At 45.7% G+C, this 15,242-nt stretch overlaps 1 protein-coding gene across 2 annotated transcripts in view; it reads right to left on the minus strand.

Annotated features, from left to right (window-relative positions):
• The window catches only part of PSD3 (pleckstrin and Sec7 domain containing 3), a 344,873-nt gene that overhangs the window by 15,683 nt on the left and 313,948 nt on the right, over positions 1-15,242 (minus strand). For both annotated transcript variants that reach the window (XM_036249651.1, XM_036249652.1), the window contains exon 12: positions 7,100-7,243. In XM_036249651.1, the coding sequence (XP_036105544.1) occupies positions 7,100-7,243 (144 nt within the window). The remainder of the gene's footprint in view (positions 1-7,099; positions 7,244-15,242) is intronic.

Consider the following 15,242-nt stretch of genomic DNA (forward strand, 5'->3'; position numbering starts at 1 on the left):
CATAATAAGCATATACTACACCAGGTCACAGTCCAGGAGTGGTCACTCAGCTGAATTCCATCCCATTAAGCCAAGGGACTTTATTCTCATCCAAGCCACCAGGGAAGTGAACTTTTTCCCTGCTGGACTGAAACTTGCAAACACAAATACCTGGAAGCATCCACATTCTAACTATGACGGGGCAGTGATTCCAAAGGCCCAGGTCAAAGACCTAAGACAAAGAGCGTACATGACCGGCCTGGCCTCTGTCCCAGGGATGGCGAAGGCCAACAACACAATGTGAGACCCACCAACCTGATATAGTAGGGAGGGTGAGGAGGGACCCTAAGTGTGTTCAAGTGACAATAAGAACAAATGCAGCACTGGCCAAAAATCATATTGACATTTGGTCTGCTGACCACATAAAATTCTGTGGCATTGTGTTGGCCACCAGGCTTCCACCCGGCTCTACAGTAAACCTTGGGAGCCTCTATTAACCTGACCCTCAGTGATCCCTCTTCATGTGTTTTTTTTTTCCTAATCCTTACCCGAGGACATTTTTCCATTTTTTGTTCAGATAGAGTGGGAGGGAGGGAGGGAGGGAGGGAGGGAGAGAGAGGGAGAGAGAGAGAGAGAGAAAGAGAGAGAGAAACATCGACGTGAAAGGGACACATCAAATGGCTGCCACCCACACGACCCAATCAGGGCCGGGGACAAACTGCAACCGAGGTACATGCCCTTAACGGGAACAGAACCCGGATCTCTCCAACCGTTGAGCCAAACCGTTGAGCCAAACCGGCTAGGGCCTCTCATGGGTTTTATAGCACAGTCAGCTTTTTCAAAATTAAGGTATGTGCAGTACCCTGCCTTTTTAGACATAAGGCTATTGCACACTTAATAGACCATAGTACAGTGTAAACATAACCTTTACCTGCACTGGAAACAAAGAAATTCACGTGACCCCCTTTATTGTGACATTTGCTTTACTGTGGTGGTCTGGAGCGGAAGCTGCAATATCCCCGAGGTAGTCATGTTTCATTCCCAGTCATGTCTTCAGTAGGTTTGGGCTGCTTCGCATTCTCCCTTTTCAAACTAATGTCCAAGAATGAATTACTTAAGCTGTTATCATCACAACTAGCTGGTTTATTAACGTTAATAATTGAAACAGAGCAAAGGGGAGGCCAGACATTATAAGCATGGTCACCTGGACAGCTTCACCAGGAAGCTACCGCTTCACGCTCCCCAAGGAACCACTGCAGGCTGGGGAAGGGAATGAACTAAGGGGGAGATGGGCACATGTGCAGCAAAGATGGGGCGATGTAAGGAAGGTGCCTGCCTGTGAGTCTAACCTGGGAAAAAGATCACTGGTGAGGGGTGGACCCCAGCACAAGCCTGCACAAATTTGGGAAGTGGATTCTGAATAAGCTCTAGTTTCTCCCAAACAGGAGACTACACAATCCCAGGTAAACAAAGAAGCCTGCCCTTCTTGTGCTCTCTTGTGTGACCTGCACTCAACTGTGGACCCCACACGCAATGGATGGCAGCAGGGAACACAAGCTCAGCTGGCCAGATGCTGGACTGGACTTTAATACGGAGCAGAAATTGTGGGAAGTGGCCTTAATTCTGGCCCTGCTGAAGACAAGACTGGACTTTTCCCATGGTGGGATGGACAGAGATGGGACCTCGGAGGGAACCCCCTTAATTTTACACCAATAAAACTTTCATGAAACCCCATCTTTTCCTTTTGGCACCCCAAGAACTCCACTCCCACTGATAACAAAGCCACTGAAAATATCTTTTTTTTAACCTCACCTGAGGACATTTTTGCATTTATCTTCAGGTAGAGTGGGAGGGAGAGAGGGGGGAAGAGGGAGAGAAACATCAATGTGAGAAAGATGCATCAACTGGTTGCTATCCACACAATCCCAACCGGGGCCGGGGACAAACTGCAAGCAAGGTACATGCTCTTAGCGGGAACTGAACCCAGGTCTCTCTGGTCCACAAGCCAACGCTCTAACCACTGAGCCAAACCGGCCAGGGCACATCTTTAATGTTACACAAAAAAAATCCTGGAGTGAACACTACCTTCACTTTCTAATTGCTGTTGTTTTTAAAGCTGAAGAAACATATAGTCCAGTTCCTGGGGCCAACTTCAGTGTTATCACGGGAGCTTGTCAGTGGGCTGTTTCTCTAAGGGCCAGGAGTTTCCCAGAGCTTTTATAGCTCATGCAAACCACCCATCTGTCCCACGTCTTGATATGTTTCAAATGCATCAGAAGAATGGAGATCAAGTCAGACATTTTCAAGTACTGGAACTGAATAAAGTAGCAATACATTAATATGATGAATGAGGCTATTTCTGATACTTATTTTTGGAAATTGGGAAATGATGGTACCTTTAGCGTAGACTTGGATGCCTAACAACTTCTTCAAAAGTGAAATTAGATTCCAGGTAAACTCTTCTAAGAAAGTAATAGCCATAGCTTGGGGGCACCAATTCAGTAAAAAACCAAAACAACCCCCTAAGTAACAGTCAACAAAGAGACGCATGCATTTAGTCAGTTGTAGCCTATTGGTGCTTTTTGAATCTCCTTTAAACAGGCTCAGGCTGAGAGAGACGGAAGTCTCCTGGCTCTCTGCAGACTTTTTGTAGACTTAATAATAAAGCCTGAACCTACCTATTTACCAGAATTTCTCATTATGTGCTGACCGTCAGGGTTTGGAAAATGATTTTTTCTTTAGAATTTCTAAGGCATAGAAAGAGCTGTGAATTTAGCCACTGTGAAGAATTGTTTGTACTAATGATACCGTTGTAATTAGCTAGTTATGAATAGCTGGAAAGCAGCAAAGGGAAGGCCAGGTATTGTAGGCATGCCCAGTAAGGTCTGGGTGAAACAGGGAAGATACCTGCCCGTCAGTCACACCTGGGAACAGATCACTGGCCAGAGTGGGCATGGCCACGGCAAGCAGGGGAAGATTTGAGGTGTTTAATCCCCTAACCAAAGGAGTTCTCTTGCTCTCTCGGTGCTCCTGTTCCAGGCTCCTGGCTTGCGGGGCTCGCACGCTCCTGCATTCGCCCACATGGCTCACGGCCACGTGGACCACACAATGGACCGCAGGACTGCAACGAGCCCGACGCGGTGCCGTGGAAGGGAGACTGGAGCCCCAGCTGCACCTCTTCCAGGACTGACGAAGGGCAATGGGACTTTGCACACAGAGGGGTGTGATTCTATGAAACAAAGCTTTCTTCCACATCTCATCTTCCCATGGGGGCCTCTGGAAATGCTTACTCCAGCAGTACCCCAAGAACCCCCTCCCACTAGGAACAGAGGAAGACCATCCAGGCATTTCTCGGATAACAGACTGGCAACCACAATAACTCAAAGCAACTCGGGGAATAAACAACTGAAATGCAAAAAGTTAGGGGCAGCTCCCAGTGCTATTAATAACAGCTTAATGTTCTAACGAAATAAGAGTGCTTTTCCTTAACAAGATGTAGAAATGGTAAGAACGGCCCTGAAACCACAGGGTGGCCCTGAGGAACAGGTGAGAGAGCTCATTCCTGCCTGTGATCTTTCCTTGGTGACGAGGCCACAGACCGGCGAAAGCTCCCCTGCCGTCCCTGCCCAGGTGAGGTTCCCAGTGAACTGCAGACACAGCTGTCTGTCCTCACCTGCCCCTCAGATTTGTTTTCAGGGGAGCTACTAAGTGTTCTCAGAGAACTACTTCGAGTGATGTTATCTTTCACACACATGAAACAGTTCCATTCCTTCATTCCATAAATATGCACTGAGCACTCAGAGGATAAAGCAGTGAACACAGGGCACAATGGTCAATCACCCTCATGCCCCTTACTTAGGGAATGAGGTGCCTGCTCAGGGATGTCGTTATAACGCCAAGTGCTTGATGTCACACCAAGGATCTCCTCCAGAAAACACACTGGACAAAATCTGGTGGCTGAAATGATAGCAAAGGGGACCCCACAAGATACACTGTTTCAATTTTACGTGAGTGAAAGATAATGATGCAGTTTTAAAATCCATTACTTTTACAAAAACCTGTTCAGATAACATCTGTACAGCGAGGTCCCTCCACTTCCCCGGTAGACGCAGGTTAGTGCAGCCGGACAGAGGTCCAACAGGCCTGGTGCACCAGCACAGGGCTCTGATCTCAGTGAGCCCAGGGCCCTGGGACGCCATCTTCAGACTCCTTGAGGCTATAATGTGATGAAAGCAAGACTTTTCCCCACCAAGCTTGGTCTATTCACATCAGGAGACAAAAATGCTGGCTCTTGCTGGTTCACCCGCTCAGAGAAGGGGCACCATGGTCCATTCGGGGCAGGAAGCGCTTCTAGAAGCAGCAACCTTCCTGAGGTCTTGCTGGGTCCCGCCTCCTGGGGACAGGCTCAGCCCTCAGTCAAGGGCACAAAGGAAGGTGTTGAGGGCTGGGAGCCAGGGACTGAGGTGTTGGGAAATTTAATTAGCACGTGTGAAACCAGAGGGCCTGTAGCTGAAAGCCATTCTAGACGTGTGAAGAACGATGATTGCTTTTTGAGAACTCCCATTTCCCAGGAACGAACACACCCAGGGAAAGATGAGCTGCTTCGTTGTTTTGTTTTAAAAACATTTGTTCAAGTCTTTTGTTGGTAAGCTTCCACAGTTTGTGCTAATAAACTTCTACCTTTTTCTTCATCGGCCCAGAGCAGAGACTTGTCTGACGGTGAAGAAACTAGTGCGTGGATCTACAGTGGATCGAGTGCCGCATTTTTAACAGACATTTTACAACTGCTCAAAGCTTCCGTGAAATCCTGTTCAAGTCCACAAGCCAGCACAGCGCGCAGGTCAGGAATCGAGGTCCCTGCTCTCCAGGGGCTCAGTCGTGGGCAGGGGAGGTGTGAGGGAGTCCATGACAGACACAAAGTGGGAGCACAAAGCCCGCTGCGGTGGGACCACCACGGAGTAAACGCAACTCGTCGGTTAGAGCAAGCTTTTCACAGGGGGGATTTGGACCCCACGTGAAAGATAAAGACCTTCAGAAGTGAAGGTGAGCATTCGGGCAGAAGAAGGTGGGTCAACAAAGGCATAAAAGTGTGTTCAGGGAGAGCGGACAGAAATGTGACTGACGTACATGAAGGTGTTGTGGAAAGACCGAGGTAGAAAGACAGAAGGAACCCAAATCCTCTCAGATTAAGGACCGGGACTTTGAATGAACAAACATGTGTAAACGAGGATGTGGAGAAAAGGAACCCTTGTGTACTGTAAATTGGTGCAGCTACTAAGGAAAACAGTATGGAGGCTCCTCAAAAAATTAACAATAGAACAACCTTATGACCCAGCAATTCCCTACTGGGTATTTATTGGAAGAAAAGGAAAACACTAATTTGAAAAGACATATGCATCCCTATGTTCACTGCAGTGATATTTACAATAGCCAAGTAACCTAAGTTCATCAATAGACAAGAAGATAAAGAAAATGTGGTACATATATACAATGGAATAGTACTACTCAGCCATTAAAAAAAGAATGAAATCTTGCCATTTGTGACAACATGGATGAACCTAGAGGGTGTTATGCTAAGTAAAATAAGTCAGAGAAAGACAAATATTGTATGATTGTACTTGTACGTGGAATCTAAAAAGCAAAATAAAACAAACAAAACAAAAACTCATAGATAGATGGGAGTGAGTGTGGGGGATAGGGAGAAAAGGGGAAGGGATCAAGAAATCCACACTGCAGTTATAAAAGTCATGGGATGTAAAGTATAGCATAGGGAATACAGTCAGTAACATTGTAATAACCATGCATGATGCCAAGTGGGTACTGAACTTATTGGGGTGATCACTTTGTAAGTTATATAAATGTCTAACCACCATGCTATACATGTGAAACTAATAAAATACTGTATGTCACCTAAAATTGAAAAATAAAAACAAAAATTAAAAACAAAATTAAAAACAAAAAGAATGGAGACGTTATTGAGAAGGCAAATTCTGCGAGGAGCCAGAGGGGAATCGAGGGCAGCTGTAGACAGAGGGATGCCATATTCTGGGTTGAGCCCGAGGAAAAAGCCTGTCAGAAGGGTACAGCATTAACTGAAGAGAGAGAGGGGACACCCCCAGGTTCATTGACAGATGAGACCCTGGACTGGAGCAGAGGATGTAAGAGCATGGTGAGGACGTGACGGCGTGGACGCTGCAGACGCAGCGCTCGGACCTGGCTCCTGGGCAGCCCTCGAGGGCCCGCGAGGGCCAGGAGGACGCTCAGATGGGTGTAAGCATCAAGCCCGAGGAGGAACCAGGATGATGAGCCGGAAATGAAGGAGATGGGTGATGGGAAGTAAAGTCCACTAGAGCTACAATGGAGAAGCACAGCTAAAGATGGGTTCAGCACACCCAACAGAAAAAAAGTGGGGGTGGGGGGAAGACACTTTGAATGTTGAAAAGCGGCAGCAGGCAGCCGAAGGGGGAAAGTCAGAGGCTGATCCTGCAACATCCGGATACTGTTTCATTTGGGAGAAAATTAGCCAAAGGTAACATTTACTACACATACTGCTGTCAACTTGTTTTTACAGTTCCCACCACCAGAGCTTACGGACCCTCCCCTCCTTTTTAATAGCCACATTTGCTGTAGAGTATGGATGTGTGTGGATGTACCACGGTCTGTCAGTCTCCTTCTGAAGGGCACTGAGTGGGAAGGGGAAGAGGAAGAGAGTCGGTGTTGCCTGGCAGCAGGAAAAAGCTGACACTCCATGCCACCCTGTATCTCAGTTTCTCTACTGTGCCTGTTTTGACTCGAACTCTCCTGGAAGAGACAGGAAGAGCGAGCAGTGGCCCATGTGGCATGTCCGACTGCAGTCGGTGCTTCCTCCCAGCACCCACTCCAACCTGGCAGGCGATGTGCTTTCAAGCTCATAGATGGACAGTTACCTTTGATGTTGGTCTGATGCTTAAATAGAATCATAAACAGCAGGGGCCACCATGACCCTAGACCATGCCTGGAGCTCCTAAGGTAGAGCTGGGCAAGGCACACTTCTCATAGTTACTATTAAAAAATAACTGCCTCATGGAAAATCATAAAATAACTCAGGTACAGGCTTTTATTACACTTCGGCCCAACATACCTCAAACTCCAGATAGTGATCTTTCAGTTTGTACTCGTCTATCTCCTTGGCCTTCACCTTCTTGTCCGGGGGGTAGGAGCGATGCTCGGCCAGCTCGGTGGTAATCTGCTTCAGCTTGCTTTCATGAGATTTCAGCTGTTCCTCCTGCAGGAAGCAGAAAGCCATTGAACATCCGAAAATAAATCAATAAAAAACTGTAGATTACTTTTAACAATTCCTTACGATAAATGAATTTAGTTCACAGACAGTCCAGTGTGCATTGGCCGCCTCGTCCTACCAACTCTCTGAAGCCAGTCGCCTGCTCACATGTACCTTTGCAAAATGGCAACCAAGGCTGGCCTCCCTACATGGCCCGTCACAGAACTGGATGCTCTCAGAGCCTTTACCAGGTGTAACTGTCAGGGAGACGGGCCTGGCCTCCTAGGACACTCCGACAGGCAAGGCACCCTATCCTGAGTGCCCATCTTGAGTGCCACAGTTTGCCTTCTCCACTGCGGGGCCCTCAGCAATACTGCTGGTTCCCCCATCTGTCAATGGCAAAAGCACCTACCTAAAATAAGCAGTGCTACATAGAAATAATTCTCTGAAAGCTATCAGATAATATTCTAAAAAATGTAGCAATCTATGCTTTTTTCCTTCTCCAAAGTAGTACGGGTTTTGACTTCTTTCAGTTTTATTGACCCAACGTAGTTACTCAGTTAAAATGTCCCTACAGCGTGATTACTGCCTGAATGGTGTTATTACAGGCATCACACACCAATGCGGCACGGCTGGTCCTCTGTCAGAGCATGTCCACTCTAGGGGGACCATTTAGATCACCTTAGCAACAAGCGACCTAACCAGAGACACTATCAAACCTTCTGGCAGCATTTTAAAAAACAAAACCAAGAGACTGGGATCCTCTTGCATTCCTAAAACGACTTTGCTTACTATTCCACTTCCACATGTAATTATCCCTATTCTTGTGGAGTATACATTTCGCATGGACAATAAGAAATGGATGAAACCAAATGAAGGGGAATTGATTAAACATAATTCCAAAATATAAACATTTTAATCTAGGTGACTGGAATAATTAAAAGGACTACCAGAAAAAGAATACTTATGGACACAAATTAAGGTTATATGGCATCAGTGTAAATTTAAAAACAGATATTCAGAAATTATAAGTCATACATAATATCTTCAGGATTTGTTATAATGTACATCCTAAAAGCCAAACAAGGGAAAAAAAACAAAAACAAAAAACAACCTGAAGTCTATAGCCATCAAAATAGAACAAAACAAAACACCTAAAGAAGTCCCAGAGAAGTACAGGGGGAAGAAGAAACCTATCTGGAGATTTTAGAAAGGCGCCTGCATCTCCAAGCTTGTTATTTGTACACTGATAATACTGAACCAAATAAAAAAATGCTTCAGGTGGCTTTCATTTATGACTTCTCATTCATCCTTCTCTTTCCCCAAGGAGACTACAGACTGTGTGTAGACTGAATGTTCATGTCCCTCCAGAATTCGTATGTTGAAGCCCAGTGTGGCTATATTTGTAGGCGCAGCTTCCAAGGACGTAATTAAGGTTAAATGAGGTCATAAGAGCAGGATGCTGATGCACTAGGATTGGTGTCCTTGTAAGAAGAGACACCAAGAACTCACATTCTTTCGGAACGCAGACGCCAGAGTAAGGCTATGTGAGGACACAGAAAAAAGGCACCATCTGTAACCTGCAGGGAGATCCCTCACCAGGTCCCAACCCTGCGGGCACCTTGATCTGAGACTTCAGTCTCCAGAACTGTGACAGGAAAAAAAACTCTGTCATTTAAGCCACCCAGTCTGTAGTCTTTTGTTCTGGCAACCAGAGCTGACTAAGAAGAATATATCAATAGCTACCTTCTTTCAAAGTAATTTCCCTTTGTTTATTTACTGCAACACGTAAATTATTTAATAGAATTTTCAGCACAAGATATTTGGTGACTAGAACCTTTTGAAAAATAAAAACGAATTATCTTTTCTCTGTTTAATAAAATGTTTCAGGTATATAAAAAAGTCACATGGAATGATACATGAAAGACACTCATGTATCTATAACCCAGTTTAACAAATATTATAAAAATAAGTTAAAACTCCCTGTATTTATCTACTCATCTTATTCCTTTTCTAATCTATTCCTATACCATAAAATAGTGAGTCTGTTCTATAGGTTTTCATACTTAATAAGATTCCTTTTCGAGTTCGTTTTTTTACTCAACATGTTTTTAAAATGTGTCCACATATAAGCTCTAGTTCCTTCCTTCTAACCACTGTGTAGTGCTCCATGTAGGACCTTCCACAACTCCAGTGAAGGGTATTTAGGCTGTTTGCAGGCTTCTCTGGGCTATTGTAAAGTGATGCTGAACTGAACATGTCTCCTGAACAGGAACAGGAATGTTCCCATAGAGAAAGACAGGTGGGATTTCTGGACTTCAGAATACGCACATCGTGAAGACGGCCCTGAACTTTGTTCCGAGTGTTCCCACTAGTTCACATGTGCACACTAGGCTTGAAAGTTCCCATCGCTCTGCATTTGAGTCAACATTTTATATCACACTTGAAACATTTCTGCTCATTTCATGGGTATGAAATGATTAGCCATTATAATTTGACTTCACATTTTCCTGATCACAGAGAGGTTGAACATGTTTTCATATGATTACTGGATTTCCTCTTCTGTGGACTGGCTGCTGAAATACTGAACCCATTTTTCTATTGGGTCCAGATTTGTAAAGTATAGTGATTTATAGTTTATTTTAAGAAAATATATTCTTTTATTTTTTCGGTTAAAAAAATGATTAGAATACAAGTACTACCTTTCTTTTCAAATAAGATTTTACATAATTTGCTGAAAGAGTTTACAAAATTCTCTGTAGTTTTGGACTTTGCCTCTGTGTAAATATTCTTTTAGGTGTTTGCTTCTTCCAATAGCTTTAGATGGAGGCTTCTCCGTCTTGAATATTCAAATGTCGCTTCCTTGTTGAATAAATCCCAACTTCTGCTTATTTTAATGAGGAGTATATGCCAGGAGAGCACCATGCAAAGCACATCATATTAATCACTTTCCTATGAAAACCACAGTTTACTAGGATTTATTCAGTATTATTAAGCTACAGTTTATAAACCTATTTCTATAGCAGCATAAAGGGTTAGTCATTTGGGCTCTCTTTTTATGAAGAAACTAGTTGAAGGAGTGTTGAAATTCAGTGTGCAATGCTTAACTCCTACCTCACAGCCTTCACGAACAAGAATCAGGGAAATACTCTCAAAATAAAAGCATTCTAAAATCACATTTATTAATCTGTCCATTTTGACCAGTGAAATAAAAACAGCACGTGGCTCTTATGGGCACAGATAGGTAGACCATCTAACCGCTGCAAAGCTACGGCCCGGGTGAAGGAGACCGCAGCCTGACGGGACGGGGAAGGGCAGCGGCCACGAGGGTGCTGCCTTCTGACTCTAGGCCACGAAACCTGCACCACACGACGGAGAAGACCCAGCGGGGGCCCTGCTGCTCTTCCCCCTTCTGTCCCTGCCGACAATTCACCGGGGAGCGAGTGTGCTGTCCTTCTGAGACAACACGCACACCAGGGACTGCAGGAAGGGCAGAGAAGCACATCTGACCGAGTCGCAAGACCGGGACCAGAGACAGGAAACGGCATGTAGTCACGGAAATGGTTTTAAGTGAGGAGGTGATCGCCTGAGGAGTGGCATTAAATAACAGAGGCGAGAAAAATTACTGTGGCTTATGCCAACAGGTGCAACAGCTAAATCCTCGGATAATATATACAATAAAGTGTTATCTAAAAGGCACGTTTCAGATGATGTCGCCTAAGATTTAATTTTTTCCCACTTATATAATTCTTTGAGGAAAATTTCATATTTTGTTGTAAAATACTGAACTCGAATTTCGCCTCCATGAAGAAAGTATCGCTAACGGTGAGGCCAGGGGCCGGGCAGTGAGCCAGGGCTGAGGCAGAGGCGCAGCCTTCGCTCTGGTGCGCAGCCCGCGGTCCAGCCCCACCACAAGGCTCGGGAATGAGCTCCAAGCCCTTTTACCACGCACGAGCCCGACTTACTACTTCTCATGGAGAAAAGGGTGGAAGAAAGGCTGTGGAAAGGAAGAGGGAATGGCAGCATAGAAATGCACTTGCAAGAGGACAGGAGGAAGAGCGAGGACTGGAGAGACGGCAGGAAGAGCCAGAGGAGGAGGCATCCATCCCCAGCGCTCACCGAACACCTGCTGTGCACAGACAGGCTCTGGGCTGGGTGCTGGGGACGCCGTGGCTCTGCCATCCATCCTTTTTCTCTCCCAGTTATGGAATACAGAGGCCTCGGGATTCTAGGGGAAGGAGAACCTGGCCACTGCCCCTTCCCACCTATTCCTCTTAGAGGCGGTGGAGACCGGAGAGTTCCTGCTCCAGGCCGCAGAGGTAGGTGCAGGGGGGCAGCAGCCCCCTCTCCCAACTCCTCCTCATAAACTCGCCTTGGAACAACCTTCTCAAGTTCCAAGGGCTGCTGAAAACAAGCTTCAAAACATTCCATTTCTTTTTTTGTTTGTTTGTTCAGATAGAGTGGGAGGGAGAGAGAGAGAGAGAGAAACATTGACGTGAAAGGGACACATTGAGTGGCTGCCACCCGCACGACCCAACCAAGGCTGGGGACAAACTGCAACTGAGGTACATGCCCTTAGCGGGAACCAAACCCGGGTTTCTCCGGACCGCAGGCCGACGCTCTAACCACTGAGCAAAACCGGTCAGGGCAAAACATTCCATTTCTTAATGCATGGATGCCGACAGCTTTCAACACTCCGTAAGCTCCCTCGGGCCTAACGGGCCCCCCTCCCGCGGTTCTCAAACAGGCGGCTGTCCTCTGGCCCTTTCTCTGCATCCCACTCAGGACAGTGTTGCTCCAGATCTCGTTGTCTTCCTCCCTGCCCTACTAGAGCACTGACATGTCTATACCACAAAATGTGCTCTGATCTCTGTGCGAATTTTACCTCTTTTAATAATTATAAGTTCTTTAAAGGCAGAAAAAGTTATTTTCCTCAAATCTGTCTCTCAAATCCTCCAGTGTGTAGCACATTGCTGAGCAGAGACCAGAGTATATAGCATAGTTTTTGGCTTACAGATATTACCTGCCTAACGGGAACACAGAGCTTAAGCTCTCACTAGCTGGGAGTCAAGACCACTGCCGTAGCCACGTTCCTAATGCCCACGTACCAACATAGCGTCCGATGTGCAGGCCCCTCAGTAAACAGTGGCTGAGCAAATGAAGTCTTTTAGAAAAGGGGAGGTAGAGACGGGGGCTCACTCTGTTTCCTCTGCGTGTTGAAGCAGACAGATGACTCGGAAGGTAATGGCATTTCCGGAGTCCGCTAGGCAGTCTGCAAGCCACACTGCTAAGTTCTGCGGCCTTCTCCAGCCCACGCGTGTGGAATTCGGAATAAAGAACATCCGCCTCTGAGGCAGCTGAAGGCACCGCCAGAAACTGTTTCGTCATTTCATGTTTAAAGACCTTAAACAGTGTTTAGTGATCTTTAGTGTAATAATTTCAATTATGATTTCATCAATTGTTCTATTGAGTATTTAACATGTTAGATACAGACCTCTGAGAAATGAATAGAAAATGTATTCTAGAAAAGTGCAGTCGGGCTCTAAGGCCATGACAGTTGGGCTGCATCCTGTTGGCAAGGGTGAGCCAGTGAAGGTTACGTGACATAACACAAAACTGAGGTTAGCCAGAACCAAGAAAGATGGATTGGAGAGAAGTAAGATCAGAGGAAGAGAGAACTCAAGTGAATACAGGAACAGTCCGCCGGAGTTTTCCAAAGTGGATGGGTGTGTCCGAGGCGAGATGATCCCTTGGGAAGAATCTTTAAAATCGACATTGAGATATAACTCATTACCATACAGTTCACTCATTTAAAGTGTACATTTCACTGTTTTTTAGCATATTCACAGGGCCATGCAACTATCACCTCAATTTAATTTTACGATATTTTAGTTCCTCTAAAAGAGCCTCTAAAAGAGACTCTTTTGGAACAGAATCTCACCGCATGTGTCTTTTGTGACTGACTTCTTTCCTTAGTATGTTTTTAAGGTTCATCCATATTGTAGGACATATCACATTTTATTCATCCATTTATCAGCTAGCTGATGGCCATTCCCATCTTTGGCTACTATGAATAATACTGCTATGAACATTTGTGTAAAAGTTTTGTGTGGGAGTATGTTTTCCTTCTCTTGATATCTAAGTAGGAGAGAAATTCTGGGTCACAAGTTAACGCAATGCTTAGTCATCTCATGAACCACCGAACTGTTTTCCAAAGTCACTGCGTCATTTTATTTTCCAACCAGCAATGTAAGAGAGTTTTAATTTCTCCACATCCACACCAATGCATTATTTCCCTCTTTTAGATAAAAAGATTTAAAAAATTACTGCCACCCTAATGAGAGTAAAGTGGTATCTCCTGGTTTTGATTAGTACTATATTTCCCTAATGACTAATGATGTTCAGTATTTTTTCATGTTGTATTGATAGTAGGGCATGCGATACCTTTTATATAAAGAATACATATACTGTAGGACATCTGCTCAAATATTTAATATTGATAAAGTGGGTGATAACAAAAGTCAGGAGACCAGTGATCTTGGTAAAAGACGACAGAAGTCTGAATTAAGGGGAATGGGTAGAATATAAAAAATATTGAAGAGGTGACAAGATTTGTGACTGAAAATACACAGGTGAATGCGGTGGGAAGGCAGTGGTTCTGGCCAGTGCGGGGCATGGCTACGAGAATGACTTCCTCCTCTGAAGTCCCCCCCGGTGTCTGCCTGTTGGAGATGGTCATGGAGAGGCTGTGACTGCTGGTTGACCCTCAATGGTCAGAGGCTCCTCGTCCCCTCCCCTAACCCTGGAATGCGTACTCAGCTTGCCTTCCACACACTGGAAACCACCCCCAGGTCACAGCCTTGGAGAGTAAGGTGCTGCTGAGACCATCTGGATGGCGTGCATGGCTGAACCCAGTGAAGGCCTCTATACAAACTTTGTAGATTCTGGTGGGTGGGTGCAAAGGTCTACCTCTATCATCCTGCGCACGCTGAAGTTTGAAAATGACGACTCTGAGGAGTAGAAAGGAGACCCTGAATAGGTCCTGGAGAGGGCCGACTGTGCAATCCTGTTTGGAGTCTACACCAGAAGAAGAAACAAAACCTAAGCTTTCACATGGGGCTCTCCGCCCAACCACGGAAAAATGGGCTCTGGCAATGCCACCACGAAAACCAGCGGGAGAAGGCGGCCCCTCCTACACAGCACAGTTGTTCAGAAAGAGCCACGCTCACTGACAATGATCAGTTTTGATAATGAAGGCTAACATGTTTTGGATGGAAGACAAGAATAAATTAAAACTTGCAAATGACACGGTGATGAACAGTGTGTCTTTAAAAGCAGTGAACAATCTTTTAATTGAATGTTTAGTTTTTCCCTAACACGGTTAGATTTTTGTCCAGCAGGACACTCACAATGTGGCACATGTATTTTGTAAATGAAAGTTATCCCAGTGGTTCTGGCATTGAGGGGAGTCAGCCAGGTGGGGGTGCACGGCAGAGGTTCTCGACCGCAGGGGTGGACACTGACCCCACAGGGCACTGGGAAATGTCTGAAGACATTTTTGGTTGTTCCAGTTGGGGGGAGATACTGGTGGTGTGGGCAGGGGCTGGGGATATTGCTACCCCCCCACAATTCACCAGACAGCAAAGAGCTCTCCAGGCCAAGATGCCGCAGCGCCGGGGCTGAGCGCGCCTGGCTGCGGGGTGAGGACAGGTCCTCGAGGCACCGAGGGACGTGGGCACCCAGACACCCTGGGGTCCACGGGGCGCACTGCGAGTCCAGCAAAGAGCTGAAGCGGAGGGCGCCCCAAGCCTGTGTGCGCCTAACCCTTCTCCCCTCCTTCGAACCCGTCCTCATCACGTGCTGGGCCTGCACAGCTGTCTCTAAACTGTCCTTTTCTCACAAAGGTAGAAACTCTTTTTCATTTTTAATAAACATACATGATGACCTGGGCAAAAATAAATAAATAAAAAGAAAGAAAGAAAGAAAGAAAGAAAGAAAGAAAGAA

Source organism: Molossus molossus, unplaced genomic scaffold (assembly GCF_014108415.1).
Source record: "Molossus molossus isolate mMolMol1 unplaced genomic scaffold, mMolMol1.p scaffold_m16_p_9, whole genome shotgun sequence".
In the NCBI taxonomy this organism is placed as follows: Eukaryota; Metazoa; Chordata; class Mammalia; order Chiroptera; family Molossidae; genus Molossus; species Molossus molossus.